General features: G+C 42.6%; 1 protein-coding gene across 1 annotated transcript in view; it reads right to left on the bottom strand.

Annotated features, from left to right (window-relative positions):
- Positions 1 to 10,226: 10,226 nt before the first annotated feature.
- Positions 10,227 to 21,723, bottom strand: part of LOC135488710 (probable U3 small nucleolar RNA-associated protein 11) — a 132,626-nt gene continuing 121,129 nt past the window's right edge. Inside the window, exons 7-8 of the mRNA XM_064773419.1 lie at positions 19,712 to 19,822; positions 10,227 to 11,678 (exon numbers count right to left, since the gene is read on the bottom strand). Of these exons, the coding sequence (XP_064629489.1) occupies positions 11,592 to 11,678; positions 19,712 to 19,822 (198 nt within the window). The 3' untranslated portion in view covers positions 10,227 to 11,591. The remainder of the gene's footprint in view (positions 11,679 to 19,711; positions 19,823 to 21,723) is intronic.

Raw genomic sequence — 21,723 nt, 5'->3', positions numbered from 1 at the left:
AAATGACATAAAAATTTGTTATGTAATCACTCTTGACTTGTGTCTCAAACCGAAAGGTTGGTACTCAGGCTCCCGGCGGGCTCCGCCCCGTCGGGACACCGCTGGTGTAGTTGACAAGGGTTGTGAATATACTAATAATATAGAGTTCGACTGTTAAATGGCATCGGGCCACCCATGGCTTATACTAAATATGAAAACAAATATATGAAACGACAGTTAGATTATGTTACAGGAATTTATTGCTGAGCAAGGTTATGAGCATTATCGATGTAAAATACCTTATGAGACAGAAAGATGAAAAGAAATCTACGTTTTCGTTAAATTGATGACTTTGTTGGCCATTTATACCTACCCACAGACTTTGTAGCGGCGCCCTTCGGATAACGTACGTTGGGATCATCTATAGAGTACTTGGGTTATCCTATTCATATATTAGACTTGTCAAGACAAGTCTTTAACCAGGTTGTGACAATGATCAAGTGTGACACTCTATGGATGGTGCTATATCTCAGAAGCATCCGGTACGACACCGAGTCAACCAGTAGAAAAATCGCTACAAAATATTTATGCGCGCTTACCTGATTGTTGTGGAGATATATTACGCTTTGTACTGTTCAATCAATGAGATACTCCCGCGTTTACGTAATCTGGGTTCTGATGTCTATCATCACAGCTCAGATTACACAACAATGTTTAGCTCAGCTGACAAAGTCAGCGAGCTAGTAGAATAGCTATTCAAGTGGCGTCTGTTTGTCCGTCGGTCCATCCATCTGTCAACAGGGGCACATTCCGTAACCGTAAGCCTTATCAACCTCAATTCAGCATGTTGATTAAGTATAACCCAAAGGCTACCTGTCACGAAAAATTTGATTTGACCTACTTTCTGCGACCGAGGGCCCTTGAACGATTTTAGCTTATCTTGGGCAAGAAGCATCAGATATATTTGAAGTATGCAGTATCAATTTCCTGTAAAAAAAGTTCAAATTATTCTCACTAGGGCTCGCGATCTGTCTTCGAAATTTTTTAACCGATTTAAAATGCCGCCTGATGACGTCACTCACCAGTGAGTCTCCACTCCGAAAATTCACTGGTCACTACTTGAACGAACACCGCAAAATTGATACAAAGAATACCACGTAAATATGTTTTAAACATTCTTTTTCTTTTCTAGAAGCATATAAATTGGTATAAAAATAACCGCAATTAGCAGTTTTGAGGTCGTACATTAGAGAGTATTCGCACCAGTACATTTAGGCCTAACGACTACATTTAGTCATCCGTAACCATGAAATGGTCAACGTTTAATTTATCGGGATTTAGCTGATAGATTCGGTTAGCCTTTACGGATAGTTAATAGACAAGGTTTATGTAAGTTTCCCTTGTAGAAGGCAGGTACCTTCAATTTGCCAATGGCATTCGACAGGTTAGGTAATTATTTTCTGCACTTTGCACGGGTCATGTCCGAGGAGACCTACAAGTGGTAAAGTGAACAGTCGACGTTCAATAGACTTTCAACATGGACCTTCTACAAATGGCAGTCAAGGAAGAGGATGAAGATCTTCTATACATTCTTTTTCACGATAGACCACAGGAACGCGTTATTACATACGACCCTCAATGGCCGAGGTTTAATTTGGATGAGCTTACTGATGACCAGTCATGGTTGAACTTTCGTTTCAGGAAGGAAGAACTGTATCGTCTGTATCGTCTGTATCGCTTGTCGGGACTTCCTGATTTGATTACTGTAACAAACAGGTGCACATGCAGCGGACTCGATGCATTGTGTATGGTTTTAAGGCGATATTCGTATCCGAACAGACTGAGCGATTTGGAAAGGTTTTTTGGACGACCTGCATCTACCATGTCAGTGGTGATTAATGAGACTATAAGCCTTCTGTTCAACACTCATGCTCATCGTTTGAGGACTCTTGACAACCCATGGCTGGGTCCCACACAACTTCAAATCTATGCAGATGTAGCTAGGTCATTTTGTGTTTGGGCCTCAGTTTTTGTTACACCCTTTGTAGGCTTGTAGGCCTGTGACCTGATTGAACTGAGCCTCAATCTGGTGTCACAAAATTCCAACATGTCTTCCATGACCATGTTTTTCTTCTTCTCCATCTAATTTCCAATTTTGTTCAACTTTAAGGTGATGAACCTGGCTATGCCTCCCCCAATGGTCCAAGCTAAATATTACTAAAATCCCCCTGTTCCTTATTTCGTAGGTAGTAGGCCCACATCTTTGTAATTTAAGAAACTAAGTAGAGAGTCAGCATGACTGTAGTGCTTTGTATATAGTGTATGCTCTTGAAGCACACCCCATACAATATGTGATTCATAGTAAACAGTGCAACATTAAGAAATAAAACACCACATACGCATATCCAGACGTGTTGTAGTTATAATTAGGGTATCGATCCACGATTTTCGGTTGTTACAAATGGCGCCCAACGTGTTTTTAATAATTTCTCTACATTATAGACAGGTAGGTGGTGTTGACGACAGGCAGGTGTTTCTTGATGTATTTTGAAAGCTTTAAAGCTGAACCGTTTTCCGAAAATCCATTTGTTTAAAGCTGAACCATCTCAAAAATAAATAAACTCATGAATGAGTGAGTGAGTGAGTGAGTGAGTGAGTGAGTGAGTGAGTGAGTGAGTGAGGGAGTGAGGGAGTGAGGGAGTGAGGGAGTGAGGGAGGGAGGGAGGGAGGGAGGGAGGGAGGGAGGGAGGGAGGGAGGGAGTGAGGGAGTGAGGGAGTGAGGGAGTGAGGGAGTGAGGGAGTGAGGGAGTGAGGGAGTGAGGGAGTGAGGGAGTGAGGGAGTGAGGGAGTGAGGGAGTGGGTGACTAGAAGAAGGTTCCTTTCGAAAACTGGCTCGTTCCGATTTTCAATATGGCCACCAATATGGCCTCCCTCACTCCCTCACTCCCTCACTCACTCCCTCACTCCCTCACTCCCTCACTCCCTCGGAAAACGGTTCAGCTTTAAAGCTTTCAAAATACATCAAGAAACACCTGCCTGTCGTCAACACCACCTACCTGTCTATAATGTAGAGAAATTATTAAAAACACGTTGGGCGCCATTTGTAACAACCGAAAATCGTGGATCGATACCCTAATTATAACTACAACACGTCTGGATATGCGTATGTGGTGTTTATTTCTTAATGTTGCACTGTTTACTATGAATCACATATTGTATGGGGTGTGCTTCAAGAGCATACACTATATACAAAGCACTACAGTCATGCTGACTCTCTACTTAGTTTCTTAAATTACAAAGATGTGGGCCTACTACCTACGAAATAAGGAACAGGGGGATTTTAGTAATATTTAGCTTGGACCATTGGGGGAGGCATAGCCAGGTTCATCACCTTAAAGTTGAACAAAATTGGAAATTAGATGGAGAAGAAGAAAAACATGGTCATGGAAGACATGTTGGAATTTTGTGACACCAGATTGAGGCTCAGTTCAATCAGGTCACAGGCCTACAAGCCTACAAAGGGTGTAACAAAAACTGAGGCCCAAACACAAAATGACCTAGCTACATCTGCATAGATTTGAAGTTGTGTGGGACCCAGCCATGGGTTGTCAAGAGTCCTCAAACGATGAGCATGAGTGTTGAACAGAAGGCTTATAGTCTCATTAATCACCACTGACATGGTAGATGCAGGTCGTCCAAAAAACCTTTCCAAATCGCTCAGTCTGTTCGGATACGAATATCGCCTTAAAACCATACACAATGCATCGAGTCCGCTGCATGTGCACCTGTTTGTTACAGTAATCAAATCAGGAAGTCCCGACAAGCGATACAGACGATACAGACGATACAGTTCTTCCTTCCTGAAACGAAAGTTCAACCATGACTGGTCATCAGTAAGCTCATCCAAATTAAACCTCGGCCATTGAGGGTCGTATGTAATAACGCGTTCCTGTGGTCTATCGTGAAAAAGAATGTATAGAAGATCTTCATCCTCTTCCTTGACTGCCATTTGTAGAAGGTCCATGTTGAAAGTCTATTGAACGTCGACTGTTCACTTTACCACTTGTAGGTCTCCTCGGACATGACCCGTGCAAAGTGCAGAAAATAATTACCTAACCTGTCGAATGCCATTGGCAAATTGAAGGTACCTGCCTTCTACAAGGGAAACTTACATAAACCTTGTCTATTAACTATCCGTAAAGGCTAACCGAATCTATCAGCTAAATCCCGATAAATTAAACGTTGACCATTTCATGGTTACGGATGACTAAATGTAGTCGTTAGGCCTAAATGTACTGGTGCGAATACTCTCTAATGTACGACCTCAAAACTGCTAATTGCGGTTATTTTTATACCAATTTATATGCTTCTAGAAAAGAAAAAGAATGTTTAAAACATATTTACGTGGTATTCTTTGTATCAATTTTGCGGTGTTCGTTCAAGTAGTGACCAGTGAATTTTCGGAGTGGAGACTCACTGGTGAGTGACGTCATCAGGCGGCATTTTAAATCGGTTAAAAAATTTCGAAGACAGATCGCGAGCCCTAGTGAGAATAATTTGAACTTTTTTTACAGGAAATTGATACTGCATACTTCAAATATATCTGATGCTTCTTGCCCAAGATAAGCTAAAATCGTTTAAGGGCCCTCGGTCGCAGAAAGTAGGTCAAATCAAATTTTTCGTGACAGGTAGCCTTTGGGTTATACTTAATCAACATGCTGAATTGAGGTTGATAAGGCTTACGGTTACGGAATGTGCCCCTGTTGACAGATGGATGGACCGACGGACAAACAGACGCCACTTGAATAGCTATTCTACTAGCTCGCTGACTTTGTCAGCTGAGCTAAACATTGTTGTGTAATCTGAGCTGTGATGATAGACATCAGAACCCAGATTACGTAACCGCGGGAGTATCTCATTGATTGAACAGTACAAAGCGTAATATATCTCCACAACAATCAGGTAAGCGCGCATAAATATTTTGTAGCGATTTTTCTACTGGTTGACTCGGTGTCGTACCGGATGCTTCTGAGATATAGCACCATCCATAGAGTGTCACACTTGATCATTGTCACAACCTGGTTAAAGACTTGTCTTGACAAGTCTAATATATGAATAGGATAACCCAAGTACTCTATAGATGATCCCAACGTACGTTATCCGAAGGGCGCCGCTACAAAGTCTGTGGGTAGGTATAAATGGCCAACAAAGTCATCAATTTAACGAAAACGTAGATTTCTTTTCATCTTTCTGTCTCATAAGGTATTTTACATCGATAATGCTCATAACCTTGCTCAGCAATAAATTCCTGTAACATAATCTAACGGTCGTTTCATATATTTGCTTTCATATTTAGTATAAGCCATGGGTGGCCCGATGCCATTTAACAGTCGAACTCTATATTATTAGTATATTCACAACCCTTGTCAACTACACCAGCGGTGTCCCGACGGGGCGGAGCCCGCCGGGAGCCTGAGTACCAACCTTTCGGTTTGAGACACAAGTCAAGAGTGATTACATAACAAATTTTTATGTCATTTATAGCTTCACGACGTCACGCCACATCCAATCACGAGGCTAGAATCACGTCACGTGACCCGAAATTTAGTCAATTTTTGAGAGGGAATGCCGAATATAATTCGAAACGGCAAGCATGCGGTTCTAATAACCAGAAAACTGAAACATGGAATTGATCCCATATTGTTAGAAGAAAAGATAGGAAAAACTTCCATGGCTTTTTAATGGAAGAGTTTTGAGCACTTTTGAACTAAACACAGGGCATCTAGGAAATGACGCCGCCGTGCGTAATGGTTAAGCCTTTAACGTAAATGGATGTGACGCCGCATTCTCAATTTATACCGATACGATCGCCTCGATAACTCGATAACGAAACATATAACCTTCAATCGAACCGATCCAAATCTTTCTAATGATTCTCATGATCATATATACAAATTTTGATAATGGTTATATGTCTAAATCTTACATATTTTAACTTCTGAAACAGGTGTCGGACACTGGAAGCTCGAGCGTCTAAGGTATTACGTCAGTAGAATAAGACGGCGGAATCGCACTTCATCTAGCTTTGTCATTAAATGTCTTAAACTCAAAGCACATAACCCTAAAATGGTTACATACTACTGGTAGTTGACATAAATAAGAATTCGTATTCAGGATTTAGTGAGATTTTGATGTACGGTTTAGGAAATATTAAAGAATGACTGAGGGACGTGTGTCCAGACCGAAAGTGTACGTTGTTGTCAACGTAAAGTGATTTGACGCGGATCACAGGCCGTAGAAGACGTGACCCGTAAAACTTGATAAAAATAGTATCATAGATGAGTCATAACCCGAAAAAGACGTACACCATTGTCTCAACAATATCTCTGACTACAAAGTCGTAAAACATGAAAGAGTTCGTATGCGTAGGCTTGACGTTATTTCAATCGATATACGGTGGATTGTCCGAAAAAACTGTCATCCAGGCGCGCGGAGAAGAGTCCGACGGCGCGTCAAAAGTGTCCTATCAAATCTCTGATTTCTTCATCAAACTTTCGATCATATCATGATTTGCATAGCAAGAATATGAGGTGAGTGACCGCAAGTACATCATCTGGGCGTAATAAAGGATTTGGTGAGGAAGAAAATATGTTTTAGATGGAGTTTTGAAACGTAAACAAGTATAAAACCGTAGCAGTGTAATGTACACGAAATGTACACAGAGCATAACAATGGACCACACAATGTGATACACACAGAGACAAATACTGTTACGTTATGTAAAGAAATGACCAGTTTGATGATTTATGGCACTCAACTCGGATTCAAAAGCTTATTTCTTATCTCAAACTAGAGTATCTGTATTTTCACATACAACAAACCCAAACTAAGGCTCGAGTGATGGAGGTAGTAATCAAGGAGCAAAATTTAAAGGGGGAAAAGGGAATGACAGTCTTACTTGCTGTACTGGACAAACAAAGGGGTGTTTCAGTGGCAGATGGAGACTATGGAAAGGAGGGTGGGAATAATTTTGAATTACACGTAAGAATTTACCAAGAATTCTACAATTTACAACAATCCGGTAAACATGCGTAGTATTTATAACAATTTTCTGGGGTGCCAAACGAATGCGATTAAAACCAAAGATAAACTATTCGTCGCCTTCTAAGATCGGGATAGATTTCTGGATTGAATGCTTCCTTTCTGCTGACTTTGCGAGTAACATAAGGCTCTTGAAGAAGGATAATGTCTCCAACTTTCATCTGATGTCCCTTAGTGATCCACTTATACCTATTTGTTAGTGCGGGAATGTATTCAGTAACCACTGACAAAGTGCTTCCAGATTTGGTTCACTGAGCTCTGAATGAACACGAATCTCTTGTGTAGATGCCTTGTCTCTTCAAAGGGGCCTTGAGGACTATCTGAGAAAGCACACCAAAGAATGAAGTGGTTGGGTGTCATTACCTGTGGGTCAGTTGGATCATTTGAACTGTATCCAAGTGGTCTTGAATTCACTAGGTTTTGGACCTCAGCGAAAACGCAGGACATCTCATTCCAGGTTAAATTCTGTTGACCTACGACTGTCTTCATTGCCCTCTTGACCTGCTTGACCATTGACTCATAAAAGACTCCTTGGTGTGGGCTGAGGGGGGTGTTGAACTTCCATTTGACTTTGTGAAGCATCGCAATCTCTTCCTTCTTTTACGAGTTTCTTCAACTCTGCTTTGGCTCCAACATACGAAGTTCCATTATCTGAGATGAAGACTGATGGCCAGCCGTGGTGTGCTACAAACCTTCGTAGCATGCATGAGAATGATTGGGTCGAGAGGTTTTCCACAATTTCGAGATGAAAAGCTCTAATTGTTGAACATGTGAAGACTGCCCCCCAAGCCTTGATCACTTTGTTACAACCATATTTGAGCGAAAATGGACCGAATAAGTCAACGCCTATTGTGCTGTAAACAGGAGCAAACAACTTTAGACAGTCCGATGGAAGATTTGCCATGAGCGCTGCGTGAGCTGGTCTGCAGGCCTTTCTACAAACAACACAATCACGTACCATTCAGAGTAACAAGTTTCGACCGCGCCGGATCCAGGATCTGCGTCTGCTATGACACAGAGTGCTCTCTGCTTTAAAGCATCTTCCATCTCCCATGATTAACTTCGAAATATGATGATCTGCGGGTAAGAGAATTGGGCGTCTCCGACCATATTTCAAGGGGGCATTTTCCAGTCTACCTCCGACTCTGAGGACACCACAATCCTCAAGAAATGGTTTCAGCTTCTTGCAGCGTTCTTCCCAATCCACTAAATGAAGTGGATCGAGTCCAACTCCAATGTATGCTCCCAAACTACACCAAGGGTTTTCACACTGTCATTGTCGCTGCCTGTGAGACAAAGTGCATGGCTAGTGGACTCTTCCTTTTTCTCGCTAACTGACCCTGAACAGTACCATTCCTGATCGTGAAACGTCCCGTTCCAAGGATTTCATCTAGGTCGTTCATTCGAGAGATTTCATTTTTCGTGTCACTGCATGAATGAAGTAGATCACCCATCTTCCTCCAACATTCTCAATGCCTCAGGGTGGGATGTTGCGTGCACTTCTGCAATCTTCAGCATGACAAAGCATGCCATATCAGGTGGTGGCTTGTCTCCAAATGTAACACAAGTTAGTTTAAAGACCTCGGGATCCTTGGTGGTGTCAAGATCGCTCCAGAGAAAGCGATGGACCTCTGTATCTTATGGTTTCAATAAAATGAAATGGCCATGGCCATTGTGCTCACCTCATGTGGAGGAAGGATGGATGAAGAGCATGGTATTGTGTCATGTAGTGTTAGGTTTGATGTAGGTCCAAGCAATTACAATTTCCCCAAAATGGCCAATTTACAGTACATTTGACCTCTATGACCTTGACAAGTAGGTCAAATCAAAAAAGACCCAGGTGACACATTGAATGGTTGTGAGAATTAGATGTACCTATGATATAAAATTGGTGCCAATCGGGCAAGTAATTAAGGAATAATAGCATTTTGAAGAATTTTGCATTTGGCCCCCTCCCTGGAGGCCAAACGGCAAATGAGATCGCACCAAACTTCGATACCTGAGATCACCTGACCAAGGGTACATGTGTACTTAATTTGTGAGCAATAGTCATTGCGGTTAAGAAACGTGCCATAGTTACGGCCTGACGGCCAATTTACGCCATCTGACCTCTGTGACCTTGAAAAGTGGGTCAAATTAAAAACATGTGTGCCATATACTGTATGGTGGTTAGATGTACCCATGATATCAAATTGGTGGCAATCGGACAAGAAGTTAAGGAATAATCACATTTTTAAGGTTTTTGGATTTTGCCCCCTGGTGGTCAAGTGGTGAACCATATTTGACCGACCTTCGGTCCCTGAGATCACCTGACTAAGGGGTACATGTGTACAAAATTTGGGATCAATAGTCATTGCAGTTTAGAAACAAGCCATCGTTACATCCTAACGGCCAATTTACGCCATTTGACCTCTGCGACCTTGAAAAGTTAGTCAGATCAAAAACCCGTATGATATGTGATGTATCCTTGCTAGAAGTACCTACCATAAATTTTTTATTGAAAACGGATCATTAATAAGAGACATATCACACTTTTTATGTTTTCAGTTTTGGCCCCCTGGTGGCCAAATCAGGAATCAGACCAGACTGAAATTTGGTCACCAAGGTGTCATTACATGGGGAAACATGTGTACCAAGTTTTAAGTCAATAGTTCCAGTAGTTACGAAACGTGCCCTGCTAACGGACTACGACGACGACGGACGCCCCGCCAAAGCAAAAACTCGCCTCTCAGAGAGGTGAGCTAAAAAGAATAAAAGAGTAATTAATTCCTAAAGGCCATTTTGTCATGTCTTTCTCGGCCGTGCAGATGGTACTAAATACAGATTTCATGGATTTTGTACATCCAGGTCCTCCGGTCCTCGCTGTCATTGACATTGGGACAGCGCATCCTTTCGACACAACTTCTCTGGTCTCTCATTTAATCATTATTTAATATTTTGCCACTGGCATGTGCTCCAAGCTTGCTCCAAATCATATGGTTGGCATTGTTCCAACCATTTTCTGTATTACTTTGGATTTGATGGTTAATTCTGTTTTTGTGAGACAATTCCTCTCACTTTGCAGTTCCACCACCTTAGAGTAGATTGCAGCACTTTCCTGAACATCAATAGAATTCTGCTGCTAACTTGAACATGCTGAAGACAGGCGCACAACACAGTTTATTAGGTAGAATTGTTTTATTAAATACTTTTACAGTTCTTTTGATGATAGACTACAACATCATCTCTGCATCTGGAGAATATAACAGTGTTAATTCACATATTCGTTTCCACAGCATCTCTGGCATCTGAGTTGGTTAAAAATAGGCTTTCCTTATAGTGATTTGTACTAAGCAAGTGGTAATATTTTGTAGTTCCAAATTTTACGGCAACTTGTAGTACAGCAACTTATTGAAATAGAAGTCAAGAACAATCCTCATTATTATCTATGGAATTTTTTTAAGTCATTTCCCTTGGTTTATCTGCCATGTTTGGATCGGTGCGGCTACAATAAGTCAACAATTTATATTGTTTGTATTTGTTACCCAATAAATTTAAGGTTAACCGCATGTGCTGAGTATATTTTTTGTTGAATTATTGATCATTCTATTATTGTTTTGCACCTTGGCTCAGTTTATTGCTGAATTAAACTGGGCTTCATCATGACTTACAGTTAATTACCAGAGAGAGCTAACTTGCCGTGACCCGACACTCTGCCTATGGTGAACTAAAAACCTTCATAAATGTCCAATCAGATTTTTACAGTGTAGAGAGCCCCTAATGATGCAGAAATGACATTCATAATGGACCTAGTGGATGAATATTTCAGAAAATGATAATTCACAGCGAATTTATTGAAATCCAGACAACATTTTTTGTCAACACTAAAAAATTGGTGCGTGCATCTTTTCTAATCTCATAGACTGACTGAAGTGCGTAAATTAAAAATCTTATTTAGACAAACTTAAGCCAACTTGTTACTCAGATGCGCAACTATCTGCGTCTGTGTTCTGTACTTTTGATTTTTGCACCTCTGTGGCATGATAATTAAATTATACAAAATGCTGACACCGATCATCGCGCCTCAAAGTATTAATATGGCTTTAAGCCTATCAACAAATAAAGTACAGTAAACTATGAAATTCTGCAAGCATTTTATTTTGTCATTTTTGCAAATACAGCAATAAACGCAAACTTAAAAATCACGAAAAATTTCAAACCTGACGCATAAACCGTTAAATTTTGGCAGCAAACACAATATTATGTCTATCACCAACAGAAAATGAGCATATGTGCCAAATTTAGCATCAAAAAGATTTAACAGAAGGTTTACAGAACTCAGTATGGTATTAATTCTCCCAATTACATGAAGACAAACATGGCATACAGACTTCAACTTCAAGTAACCTTGTCTTTCACACATTCATAGAAAAAATACAACTGGGATTCATCTTGGCTGCGAGAACACTGAGAGCTGAATATGCAGCTTTGTATGAATGTCATAAGATCATAAAGTCCTCTCAAGAATGGCATCACTTTTTCCTGCGTTGCTCCCATTGATATACAGCAGCAGATTCTTTACTTTCATCCTTGACTAGAGTCCTTTTGGATAATTTATCCTGAAAATGACGATAATTTTTAATTATTATTCTTGATCAGTGGGATCGTTTGGGAATTTAGCCTAATACCACTGGGCCCCATGGGTGGCACTGATTGACCACTACCGAGGGCCCACTGTAGAACAGAGCGATTTTGTGCACGATATATTTGTAAATTTTGCGAGTCGGTCATGCTTGCAAAAACATTCTGTTTCAATAACCCTGAAATTCAGTCAACTTTATTTCCAAAATGCTATACTTAGATGGTACCAGAAATTTTCTTTTGTGCCATTGAGCCAAGAAGAATAATATCATTCAATGGTATGAAAAGGGGTGAAACTAGCCAGAAACTGTTCTCCCCATATCCACTGCAAATGACATGCATTACATTACCAGAGGTGAGCACATGGTCCCTGGACCATTTCATTAATATGAGTTCCCTGCTAAGGTGACGAGACAAAGCAAATTGATATAAGGCAAGCATAGACAAAAACAAGAGGCCCAAGGGCCTGGCGCTCAGCTGGATGACCTAATAACATAGGACTGAGGGTATAAAGTAGTAAATATCGGCTTTATACTACTGTTTGAAGGTCAAGAGAACACGTTATACCACTAAAATTTCCAATGCAGAGCTGCCAGGTGGATGAAATATGATTGAACTAATCAGCCATGGTATGTAAATATTACAGGAGGCAACGGAAGATATCCCTAGTTCAGTATGTTGTATCAGTAGCTTTACAGAAAAAAAGTGTCAGAGAGGATGAGACTTCTCCATGGACAACTGTGGTATGTCCAGGCTGGGTTGTACAGCACAAGGATACAAAATGCTGTCTGTAATTGAGAGGTATCATGATTTAACAGAGGTCAGAATAAATAGAAATTACCAGTTTGGGACTAGCACCACTTTCTTTTTTTTTAATAAGGTAGAGATTACAGGAGTCAACAAAATTAATTTTATTGAGAGAAATTGACCTGTCCTGCAGGTGATTGGAATTTACAATACAAAGGGTCGTTTTTCATGACATTGTGCTCTACTGCGTATTTCTAGTCATAGTGAGTCGATCTGGAACCAATCTATCCTTGGCGCATATAAAAGTATATCAATTGGTCCCATAGAGATGATGAGGCAATGTCAATATGCCTTGTTCCTTAGTCAGCAATATGCCCCTTTTTATACGGAGAAGAAGGAGAACCCAGATAGGCCTTCACATGTCGGCTTCCAAATGGCTCGAACCAACTGTACTATCACTACTATAACTTTAAAATGCGTGCTCCTCCTAGTCCTACATGAAGCAATGTCTCAGCCAAAAAGGCAAAGTTAGCAGCTCCTTGGTAAGGCCATGTCAGGTTCCGCGCGCCTCTTCAGATACATCAAGTATTGAAAGCTGTGGTGAGCTGAGCACATAAAAGACTATGGTCACCTTAATTTGAAAATCCCTTCATAATCAAGGGCTACCTCTGACTAAAACAGCACAATAGACCACCAATTTGATCCAGCTCCTAACTGCGGGAAAACCCAAGTCCAGCAACCAAAAGTACCAAAAATACATTTTTGTTTACATTTGAACTGCACACATGCGTTTGTTTACAATTTCATTTCCCGCGAAATCTCGAAAATCAGGTGACCTGCAATCGTGGATTGAAAATAACATTAACCTTGGTTCAGCAGGTCAGCAGGTATACCGGCTGTTCCAATCATCCCCCTACAGCCAGCCGTTCAAAAGGTTATGTTATTCACCCCACATGGAGTGCAAGTAATTGATTAAGCCCCTGTATAACTTAACAGCAATGGCTTGGCTTCTGTGAGTGGTAAGGAGAATTGACAGTTTTTTTATGGGAGTAACATTATTGTGTTGCTTAAAACGTCTACTTTTTACTCATGTAAGAATCGTAGTACTAATAATAACTTCAACTTATTTTCCAGTCATGATAACACAACACGCATCTTCATGATCATGATCTTTCTCAAACTAACTGAATGACCTAATCGCCTTGGACGCACAACCTAACCACATATCAATCCGCCCCGACGATCGACACATCCATTCGATTCGATAACCCTCGATAAAGTTTGATAAATAAACTAGAACTGAGATTTCACAGGAGCACCTGTGAATTCATGACTCCAGGGTTGTTTTGAGGGCGATATTGTAAGAGTTGGTCTTTAGTATGGGGACGTGAAGGTCCGTGTGAGGCACCTGGGGAGAGAAGACTAGTTGAACGATGTGATCATGGAGGTATAAATAATTATTTATACCTCCATGATGGGATCTGACATGGACACTACTATTGATCTCATTATATGAATACCATTTAATTACAAAAAAGTGAAAACAGATCATATCATATTCCTTGGCATAAATTAAAATAGGAGTGCGGGAACAAGGTTTTTTAGCAGGAGGAAAGCGAGAACATTTTGCGCCGTCGTATTCCGATTAGGCTGGTTAGTGGTGAAATCTGCTTTTAATTTTGCAAATTAACATATTCGTTTTCTAGTTCTAACGTTGTCTGTAAAGATGCATTCCCAATGCTTGACTGGTCGGGCAAGAGACATTGCCAGGAAAACGTGATGTCATTTTGGCCATTCTTCTTACCGCACGCCCTCTCTCTCCGTGAAGGTTCCTGACATGGTGTGAAGTGGGAGGGCGCACAATGGGAACCACACTGCCGCGATGTTAATAGTTTCTATTTATAGAATTCAGCGGCAGAGATTTTAGGCACGGAAAAAGTGGATTAACTCGGCTAATCTCAATGGATTTTACCCTGGAATGTTTTCAAGGCGAGAGAAACATCTGATTTAAGTACTGCGCTTATTAGATTTCATGTTCAGGCCGAAGATTGGCCTAAAACGTGGACGAAAAGAGTGCATTATCGAGTGTTGGAGAGGTCACGTGATTGGACGAGAAACCTGAACAAAGTTTTCGTGCTTTTAGCTGTCAACATCAATGGCTATAATATACTCCTGCAGAATAGTAGAACTAATAGAACTAATTTCCGAAGTTTCCAATAGTTTGAACACAAATCAGAACATCACCCATCAGCTGGACTCAGATCTGCATAAATTATGATAAATAATGAGGTCGTCGCTTCAATTTCGCAAAGAAAGTTGACTCCATTCGAAGGTTGTTTTGACCAAATTCTGTTGAACTCATTGTTATGAGGGCATTTGAACACATTCTCGTTGATCTTTTCTATAAACGTGTGAAGTTTCGTACCAAAATACGTTTCCGTAAAGGCTTAAAAAAGAAAATTCGTCACTTACAAATCATCGCTCCGGTAGAAATAAAAATGTCACCGCCATTTTCTTGACGATAGTACTCCAGGTAACCTCGGCGGGAAATTTAAAGCGGGGTCATCCGGGGTCAAACAACAGTTTTGCTCACTACCGCCAACTGGTGATATAAATCGACACTAATCTATTTTATATCAAAACTTCTGTATCATGAAGACCTTTTCAACTTTATTTCAAGCTTTTATCTGCTTGAATAGAGCGTCAAAAAATTGTTTTTTCATTTACGCATTTTGCCCCCCGGGGAGCTGAATTTGAGTCGAATCGCCCAAATTTTTTTCTGTAAGCAACATTTTCTGCGTAGTTTATAAGCAAGACTAGATTTGAAGTGCCTCGGTTGTATGATTACAAAATGCCCAACTTTGTCTACAGATGGCATGATGGAAGGATGGCAGGATGGGTGGAAGGACGGACACCAATCGAATAGCTATTTGACTAGCTCCGCTGACTTTGTCAGCTGAGCTAAAAACCGTTTCACTAATTGCAGACTATTGAATTGAACCTTTAATGTGAAAATTCAACAAACGTTCCCCTGAGATCCTCAGATCCGAAAACTGAAAAGCAGTGTCGATGGCAAGGCGATTGCAAACCTCCCCGTTTTTGAAATGTAGGAACATTGAGGTGGATAATTTCATGATGTTGGATGTTGAGAATGTGTATGTGGTGAAGTTGGGATAAGTGTTCAGAGACTTCAGTACTTGAAGTTGATGAAATGATGGTGATGAAAGGAATTGTTGTGATATTGTACAATGACAACAATAACGAAACGGCCCCATATTGTACAATCACTACCATAATGGAGAGGTGTAGGAGTTTGTGACCTAACTCTGCCATCAGTTTAGATCGAAGCGACAAACATAAATACAAACATAAATGGAGAGTTTTTATGCCTGGAGAGATGGAACTGTGCTGTGTTAGTCAGAGCTAGCCCTTGATTGGGAAGGGAAAGTAATCAAAAGGCCAGAGGTCACTGGGCTCACCATACAGATATTTGGTGATTAGGAATTCATCCTGGTTAAGAAATGATGTTCGAGACCAATTTTTCTAAACCTCTTATTATATTTTCTTCAACACCGTCTGTACATTGGGCACTGTATAAAATCAGTTGCATTCTGGCCGTGGACAAAGACACTTCACATTTTTCTATTTTTCAAAAATCCCCCAAACCAGAATTTTATTTACAACTCAGCAGAGTGGAATGTGACCATTCGCATCGAATACCAACAACTGAGGAAGGGGGGTAAACGGTGACTTACCATGTAGTGAAGTGAATTGTCTTCAGAGCCGCATAGCAGAACCCAACGGGTGAGACCAAGGGAACCCAGAAAAATAAGCATGGGGCAACCCGGGCTAATTGCCAAAATACCCTTTGAGAAAAACAAATGAGAGCCAAACTGGGGAACCCACCCCTCCTAGAGAAGGGGAAAAAACCTCACTTGGGAAACTCTCAGCACATTTCGTACACTGTGGAATTACAAGAAATGTTGCGATTTAAATAGGGAGAACCCAAAAATGGGACCCCCAGAATAACTCCCAAGAGTCCTAGGCAGCTTAACCCTAAGACATCCGGACGGGGCAAATGTGCGGGCATGACAGCCCGGACAAATGACTATGTCCCCCCTCCGCTCTTTTGAAACTCAGGGGGTTGGAAGACACCCGAAGAGAAATTCGACGAGTGGACTAGGCAGGGTAACACCTAGACCACGTGCTGAGCTGCGACAATTGACCGAGAGACAACTGTAGTGGAAATAAGCGGGGCGGAAGCCAGGGCGAAAGGAAGGGCCTAGAATTGATAGACTTCCCTCGATGTAAAACCGAAGGAAGGGTTGAAAATCTGGATGGATAGGAATGTGAAAATACGCGTCCTGGAGATCCAGCGAGATTGCCCAATCGTTTGGCTGCACCGCAGCTGCTACCGATCTGGTTGTCTCCACCTTGAAGCTGGGCATCCGAAGCAACCGGTTCAAGCTGGACAGATCAATGACCAGTCTCCACTTCCCAAACTTCTTGGGGACCAAGAAGACGTGGCTGTAAAAGCCTGGGGCAGAATGATCGTCCACCATCCTCACTGCCTCCTTCTTGAGGAGGGAGAGAACTTCTAGCCCAGGGCTAGAGCCCTGGCAGGGTCTAGGGTGGGACGGATAAGGTCAAAGCGGACACCATGGTGGAGCATGTCTGGCACGGGGAGTCCTTTTTTGACAACGCACTGATCCCAAAAGGCCGCGAAATGACGCAGCCTGGCCCCCACGGGGATGTCCATGGGGGCACCACCTGTAGGCACAGGAGCACGGACTAAAAAGTCACCTGCGCTTGCCCCAGCGACCTGTCTTACCTTGGAAAGGTCGCTTGGGCTGTCGCTGCCCCGCCCCTACCAGAGGAGTGGTGGCGCTTATTGGGGCGGTGGGAAGGAGCCTCAGTCTCTGCCTGCCCTTGGGCACGAAAGGAAGAGGAGCCCCGCGAGGACGAGGGCCGACAAGGGGCCGAGGAGCCTTGGGGACGTCGGGCCTCCACCTGACAATACCTGCCCGCTGTCCGAGAAGAGGACAGCGGGCGGGGGCGGCCTTAGGAGCCGAAGTAGACTCCGTAAGGCGGTCCGACTGCATCTGGGCACCCAAGGTGTCCGGGATGGAGTCGTGGAATAAGAAAGGGCCGCCCACAAGGGCGGTCCTTAAAGCCCCTGCACAAACTGGGCACGGACCATGCTTAACACCTCAATTAGCAGGTCCCGGCGCTTAAGCACCGCGTTAGCACCCTGCTTAGCGACCAGATCACTGGCGTGCTTCAGAGACTGTTAGACGGACAGGGCAAGAATGCGCGGCAAGAATGCGCTGGTCCTCCGACGCGTCAGCTGCCAACGACCTGGACAGGGCACAGAGGGACAGGTTGACAACAACACCACCTGAGCCTCCTTGGCCTGGGCCTCATCGTTCTTCCATGACTTGCAGGGACAGGGCGGTGAAATGCGACCCTGCACCACCAGGCGGGACCGTCATTCCACGGGAAGGACGAGGGATGGGACCTGCCGCCCGCACAATGGCAAAAGACAGATGGTCCCATGGGGCAACCGCAGACAAAGAAGGGGAACTGGCAGAGCCAGTTACGACCAAGGACGAGAGCGGTCGCAACCCTGTCGGAAGCCCCGGAGGGGGACGGGAGCACATCTGTGAGGACAGACAGCTCAACACCAGGGGTGGCGCTGCTCACCAGCCTGAAAAGGCCAGGAGCGGATCCAGGGGCAGAAGAAATGGTCCCAATGTGGGAGAGCTTGAGGAGCTGGTCAATAAATGCCTACTCAAACTCCAAAACCGGATCCGCGCCGCCCGAGGGATCGGGGCATAAAATGTCGAGAGTCCCTAGGGGCGTCCTGCCCCGAAGAAGGGGGGGGCGGACAAAGCCTTGCGAGCATTCCTGAAACTGGGTCACCGATGGTCGACGTCAAGACCTCCCCAGGGGGCACACCCCCAAAGGGGGAATTCCAAACCTGGGGAGGGGGTCGGGAGAGAGCGAAACCTCTCCAGAGCCCCGGGGACCTCGCCGCTGAACAGTCCGACCGAACAGTGACTGACTTGTCAGTACCCTGATCCGGGGAAGAAACAGGGTGGGGACTATGAATCCCCAACACACCGGACACCAGGCAATCACCAACCCGTAAGGGAGGGAGGGCCAGGAGACACGGAGGGAACCCCGAATAAAACAACAATGACGTTAATAATGAATGGACGGAAACCATCCTATTATAATTTTAAAACCACAAGCTACGCAGCAGGGTGATCAGGTCTTGTGACCAGAAGCCCGAGAAGATACTGGAAAAACGGGGAGAAAATGAAAAACAGAATGATCTCACCCGCGTCCAGATGCATCTTCCAGCGTAAAGTGTCCAAAAGAGGTCCTTCTTTAACTCAAAATTAGCTCCAACCGGCTGAATAGATGGGCGAAACTCGGCACAGTGTTGAGCAATGTGCCGAGGAAAAAGTACTGAGTAATGGCGGCTTTTACGAGGCAGAGGCTGTATTTGGGCGCCGCCTAAGTGTAGCCACGTGAACTAGCTAATCATTTTCTATTATAAATAGATTAATTTTTCCTTTTCCTCTAATTTGACCTCTGTGACCATGAAAAGTAGTTCAAATGAAAAAATCTGTATAATGTGATGTATCCTTGCTAGACACACCCACCATGGAAATCTTATCCAAAATGAATCGCCAATTAGCGAGATATCGCACTTGTATGTCTTCATATATTGCCCACTGGTGGCAAGAGGGAAGAGATGGAAATGGATCAAAAGGGTGAACTGCACATCAGTAGAGGCGTACCAAACATGTACAAAAGTTTCAAGTTGGTACAGTACACAGTCGAGGAGAACATTCGTATTGAGCACTGTATTAGCACTACTGTCCAATGCAAAATCGTCGGAGCCAATCAGATTGTTGGGTTAGGGGTTAGGGTTAGGGTTAGGGTAAGGGTTAGGGTTCGACATATATTAGTGTATATCATACCGTCTGACGATTTGGCATGCGACAGACCTCTAAATTACACAAAACAGCATACACTGACTGCCAGAGATGAACACGGCATGTTCTGCAGTGGAATACCTGCCATTATTTTAGGGGGGGAGGGGTTGTCAGTCATTGGGGGCTGTGTGGAGCTATTGCGCCTTTAATTTCACTTTCACATGCCTGTGCACTGACAGTATCACGAAATTTCAAAAAGTTGTTTTCTCAAAAACTGCCAGGACTTATAGTTTGGTGCACTTGGAACAATGTCTTACCATCAGATGTGTTTGCATCTCCATTTTCCGGGAAGTAATTTTCAACACTTTTTCTCGTTCAACACGAGTCGACAACTCCTTATACTTTTGCCTTCTCTTCCAAGCACTTTTCTGTAAAAAGAAGATTGTAACCATGAAAAATATGATGATGATAATTCTAACACTCTAGCACAAATTTAACTCTCCCAAGCCTTTTAGCTGCAGCACTACCTTTCCCTCCCGGGCGTTTTTGGCAAAAATACCCATTTTTACCCCACTCTAAAAAAAATCCACCCAATTTGATGATGCTTGGTTTCTTTTTTTTCAGGGTCACCTTTCTTCTTTATTTTGATGTATAAAATTTTTTTTATCCACGTGAAAACTTGTAACGAAATGAAATGAACTTGTAATGAAATGGTCCATGGACCATGTGCTTACCTGTGGTGCAATTATACTAGTGCACACACATACATAAACAGCAGTGTTTTCCACAAGAATTCAGTTTAACAGGGCGGGTATGGCGTTTTTAACCCTTTTTGGCGCGCTCGGCAAAAAAAAAATTTTTTAAGACAGGTTTTTGTTTGGTTTTGGAAATTTAATGACTTTTAAAGGTAATTTATGTCATTTAGAAGCAGAATTGGGCATTGTAAGGTGCTTAAAACTCCTCAGGGAGGTTATTTTCACTTTAAAAAAAAAAAAAAATTTTTTGTCCCCCTCCCCCAGGAGGTCGGCCCCCGCCTGAACGGGGCGGCCCGCCCCGTTACAATGGCCTGTGGAGAAGGCTGAAACATTAGGCCTACACACAATCATGCTTGATACAGACTCAGTCAGTCACTGAGTCAGTCAGTGCATCCATCTCCAATCTGCATACACTTAAAACCCTGAGGATAGGATGCCATAGTCAAAATAATAAGCCACCAACAAAGACACAACTTACTCTGTACTGTTCTCTTTGGCTAGATGTGTTGAGATTAAGATTTTTAACTAAGAATAGCAAGTCAGCAGTCTCAGACCATGTGACTGTTACAGCTAGCTGCAGCTCTATTTTCATGAAGTGCTAAACCACACAAGTACCAATTAGTTTACAGATATTATGCTATGATGTAACTATTCAAAGGAATCAGATGTAACACTTTTAGTTTTACATCTGATATTTTATGGTTTTTTAAAAACAGTCCAGGTCTTTTTATTTATAGACATAGGCCTACAACACTCAAAGCAAAAGTGAATATCAAATTTAATTAAATAAGTTTCAGTTTTCAATATTTCTTGACAAGGTATCATAATAAGGTGAGATTAACATTTTGGCCCCTGGAGGCCAAACTGGGAATCATAAAAAGCCGGGGTTTGGTGTGAAAGTAGGGGCCACCCAAGGATATACTTGTGCCAAGTTACAGTTCAGTAGCTTCAGCGGTATCTGAACATGCCACTTTTGTCTAACAGTGGTGCCATCGGGACACTTTGTCCGTCCTCCTTGACCTTGAAAAGTATATCGAAAAACGAATACGGTGGATATATGATGTACTCTTGGTAAAAGTACCTACCATATTTTTTTCAAATTTTTCAGACCAGTATTAAGCAAGCAATCGCATATTTTCACTTTTGATATTTGGCCGCCTATTGGCCAAACTATGAATCGTACAACGCCATGATTCTGATTCTGAGTAGGGGTCACCCAGGGGTGCATTTGTACCAAGTTTGAGATCTCTGGCTTAAGCAGTTACAAAACGTGCCACCATTGACTAACGGCGGTGCCGCGATCAAACTTTGACCTCTCTGACCTTCAAAAGTAGGTCAAATCCAAAACCCGGAGAATATATGATGTGTCCTTGGTAGAAGTACCTACCATATTTTTTTCGAAATTTTCGAACCAGTATTTAGCAAGTTATTGCACATTTTCAATTTTGACCTTTGGCCCCCTGGTGGCCAAACCGTGAGTTACATGAGGTCAGAATTTGGTCTCTGAGTAGCAGTCACCAAGGGGTACATGTGTACTAAGTTTGAGTTTAGTAGCTTTAGCGGTTACGAAACGT

The sequence above is a fragment of the Lineus longissimus genome, chromosome 5 (assembly GCF_910592395.1).
Source record: "Lineus longissimus chromosome 5, tnLinLong1.2, whole genome shotgun sequence".
NCBI lineage: Eukaryota > Metazoa > Nemertea > Pilidiophora > Heteronemertea > Lineidae > Lineus > Lineus longissimus.
The sequence above is the reverse complement of the archived record's forward strand: the minus strand, read 5'-3'. Positions and strand labels throughout refer to the sequence as shown.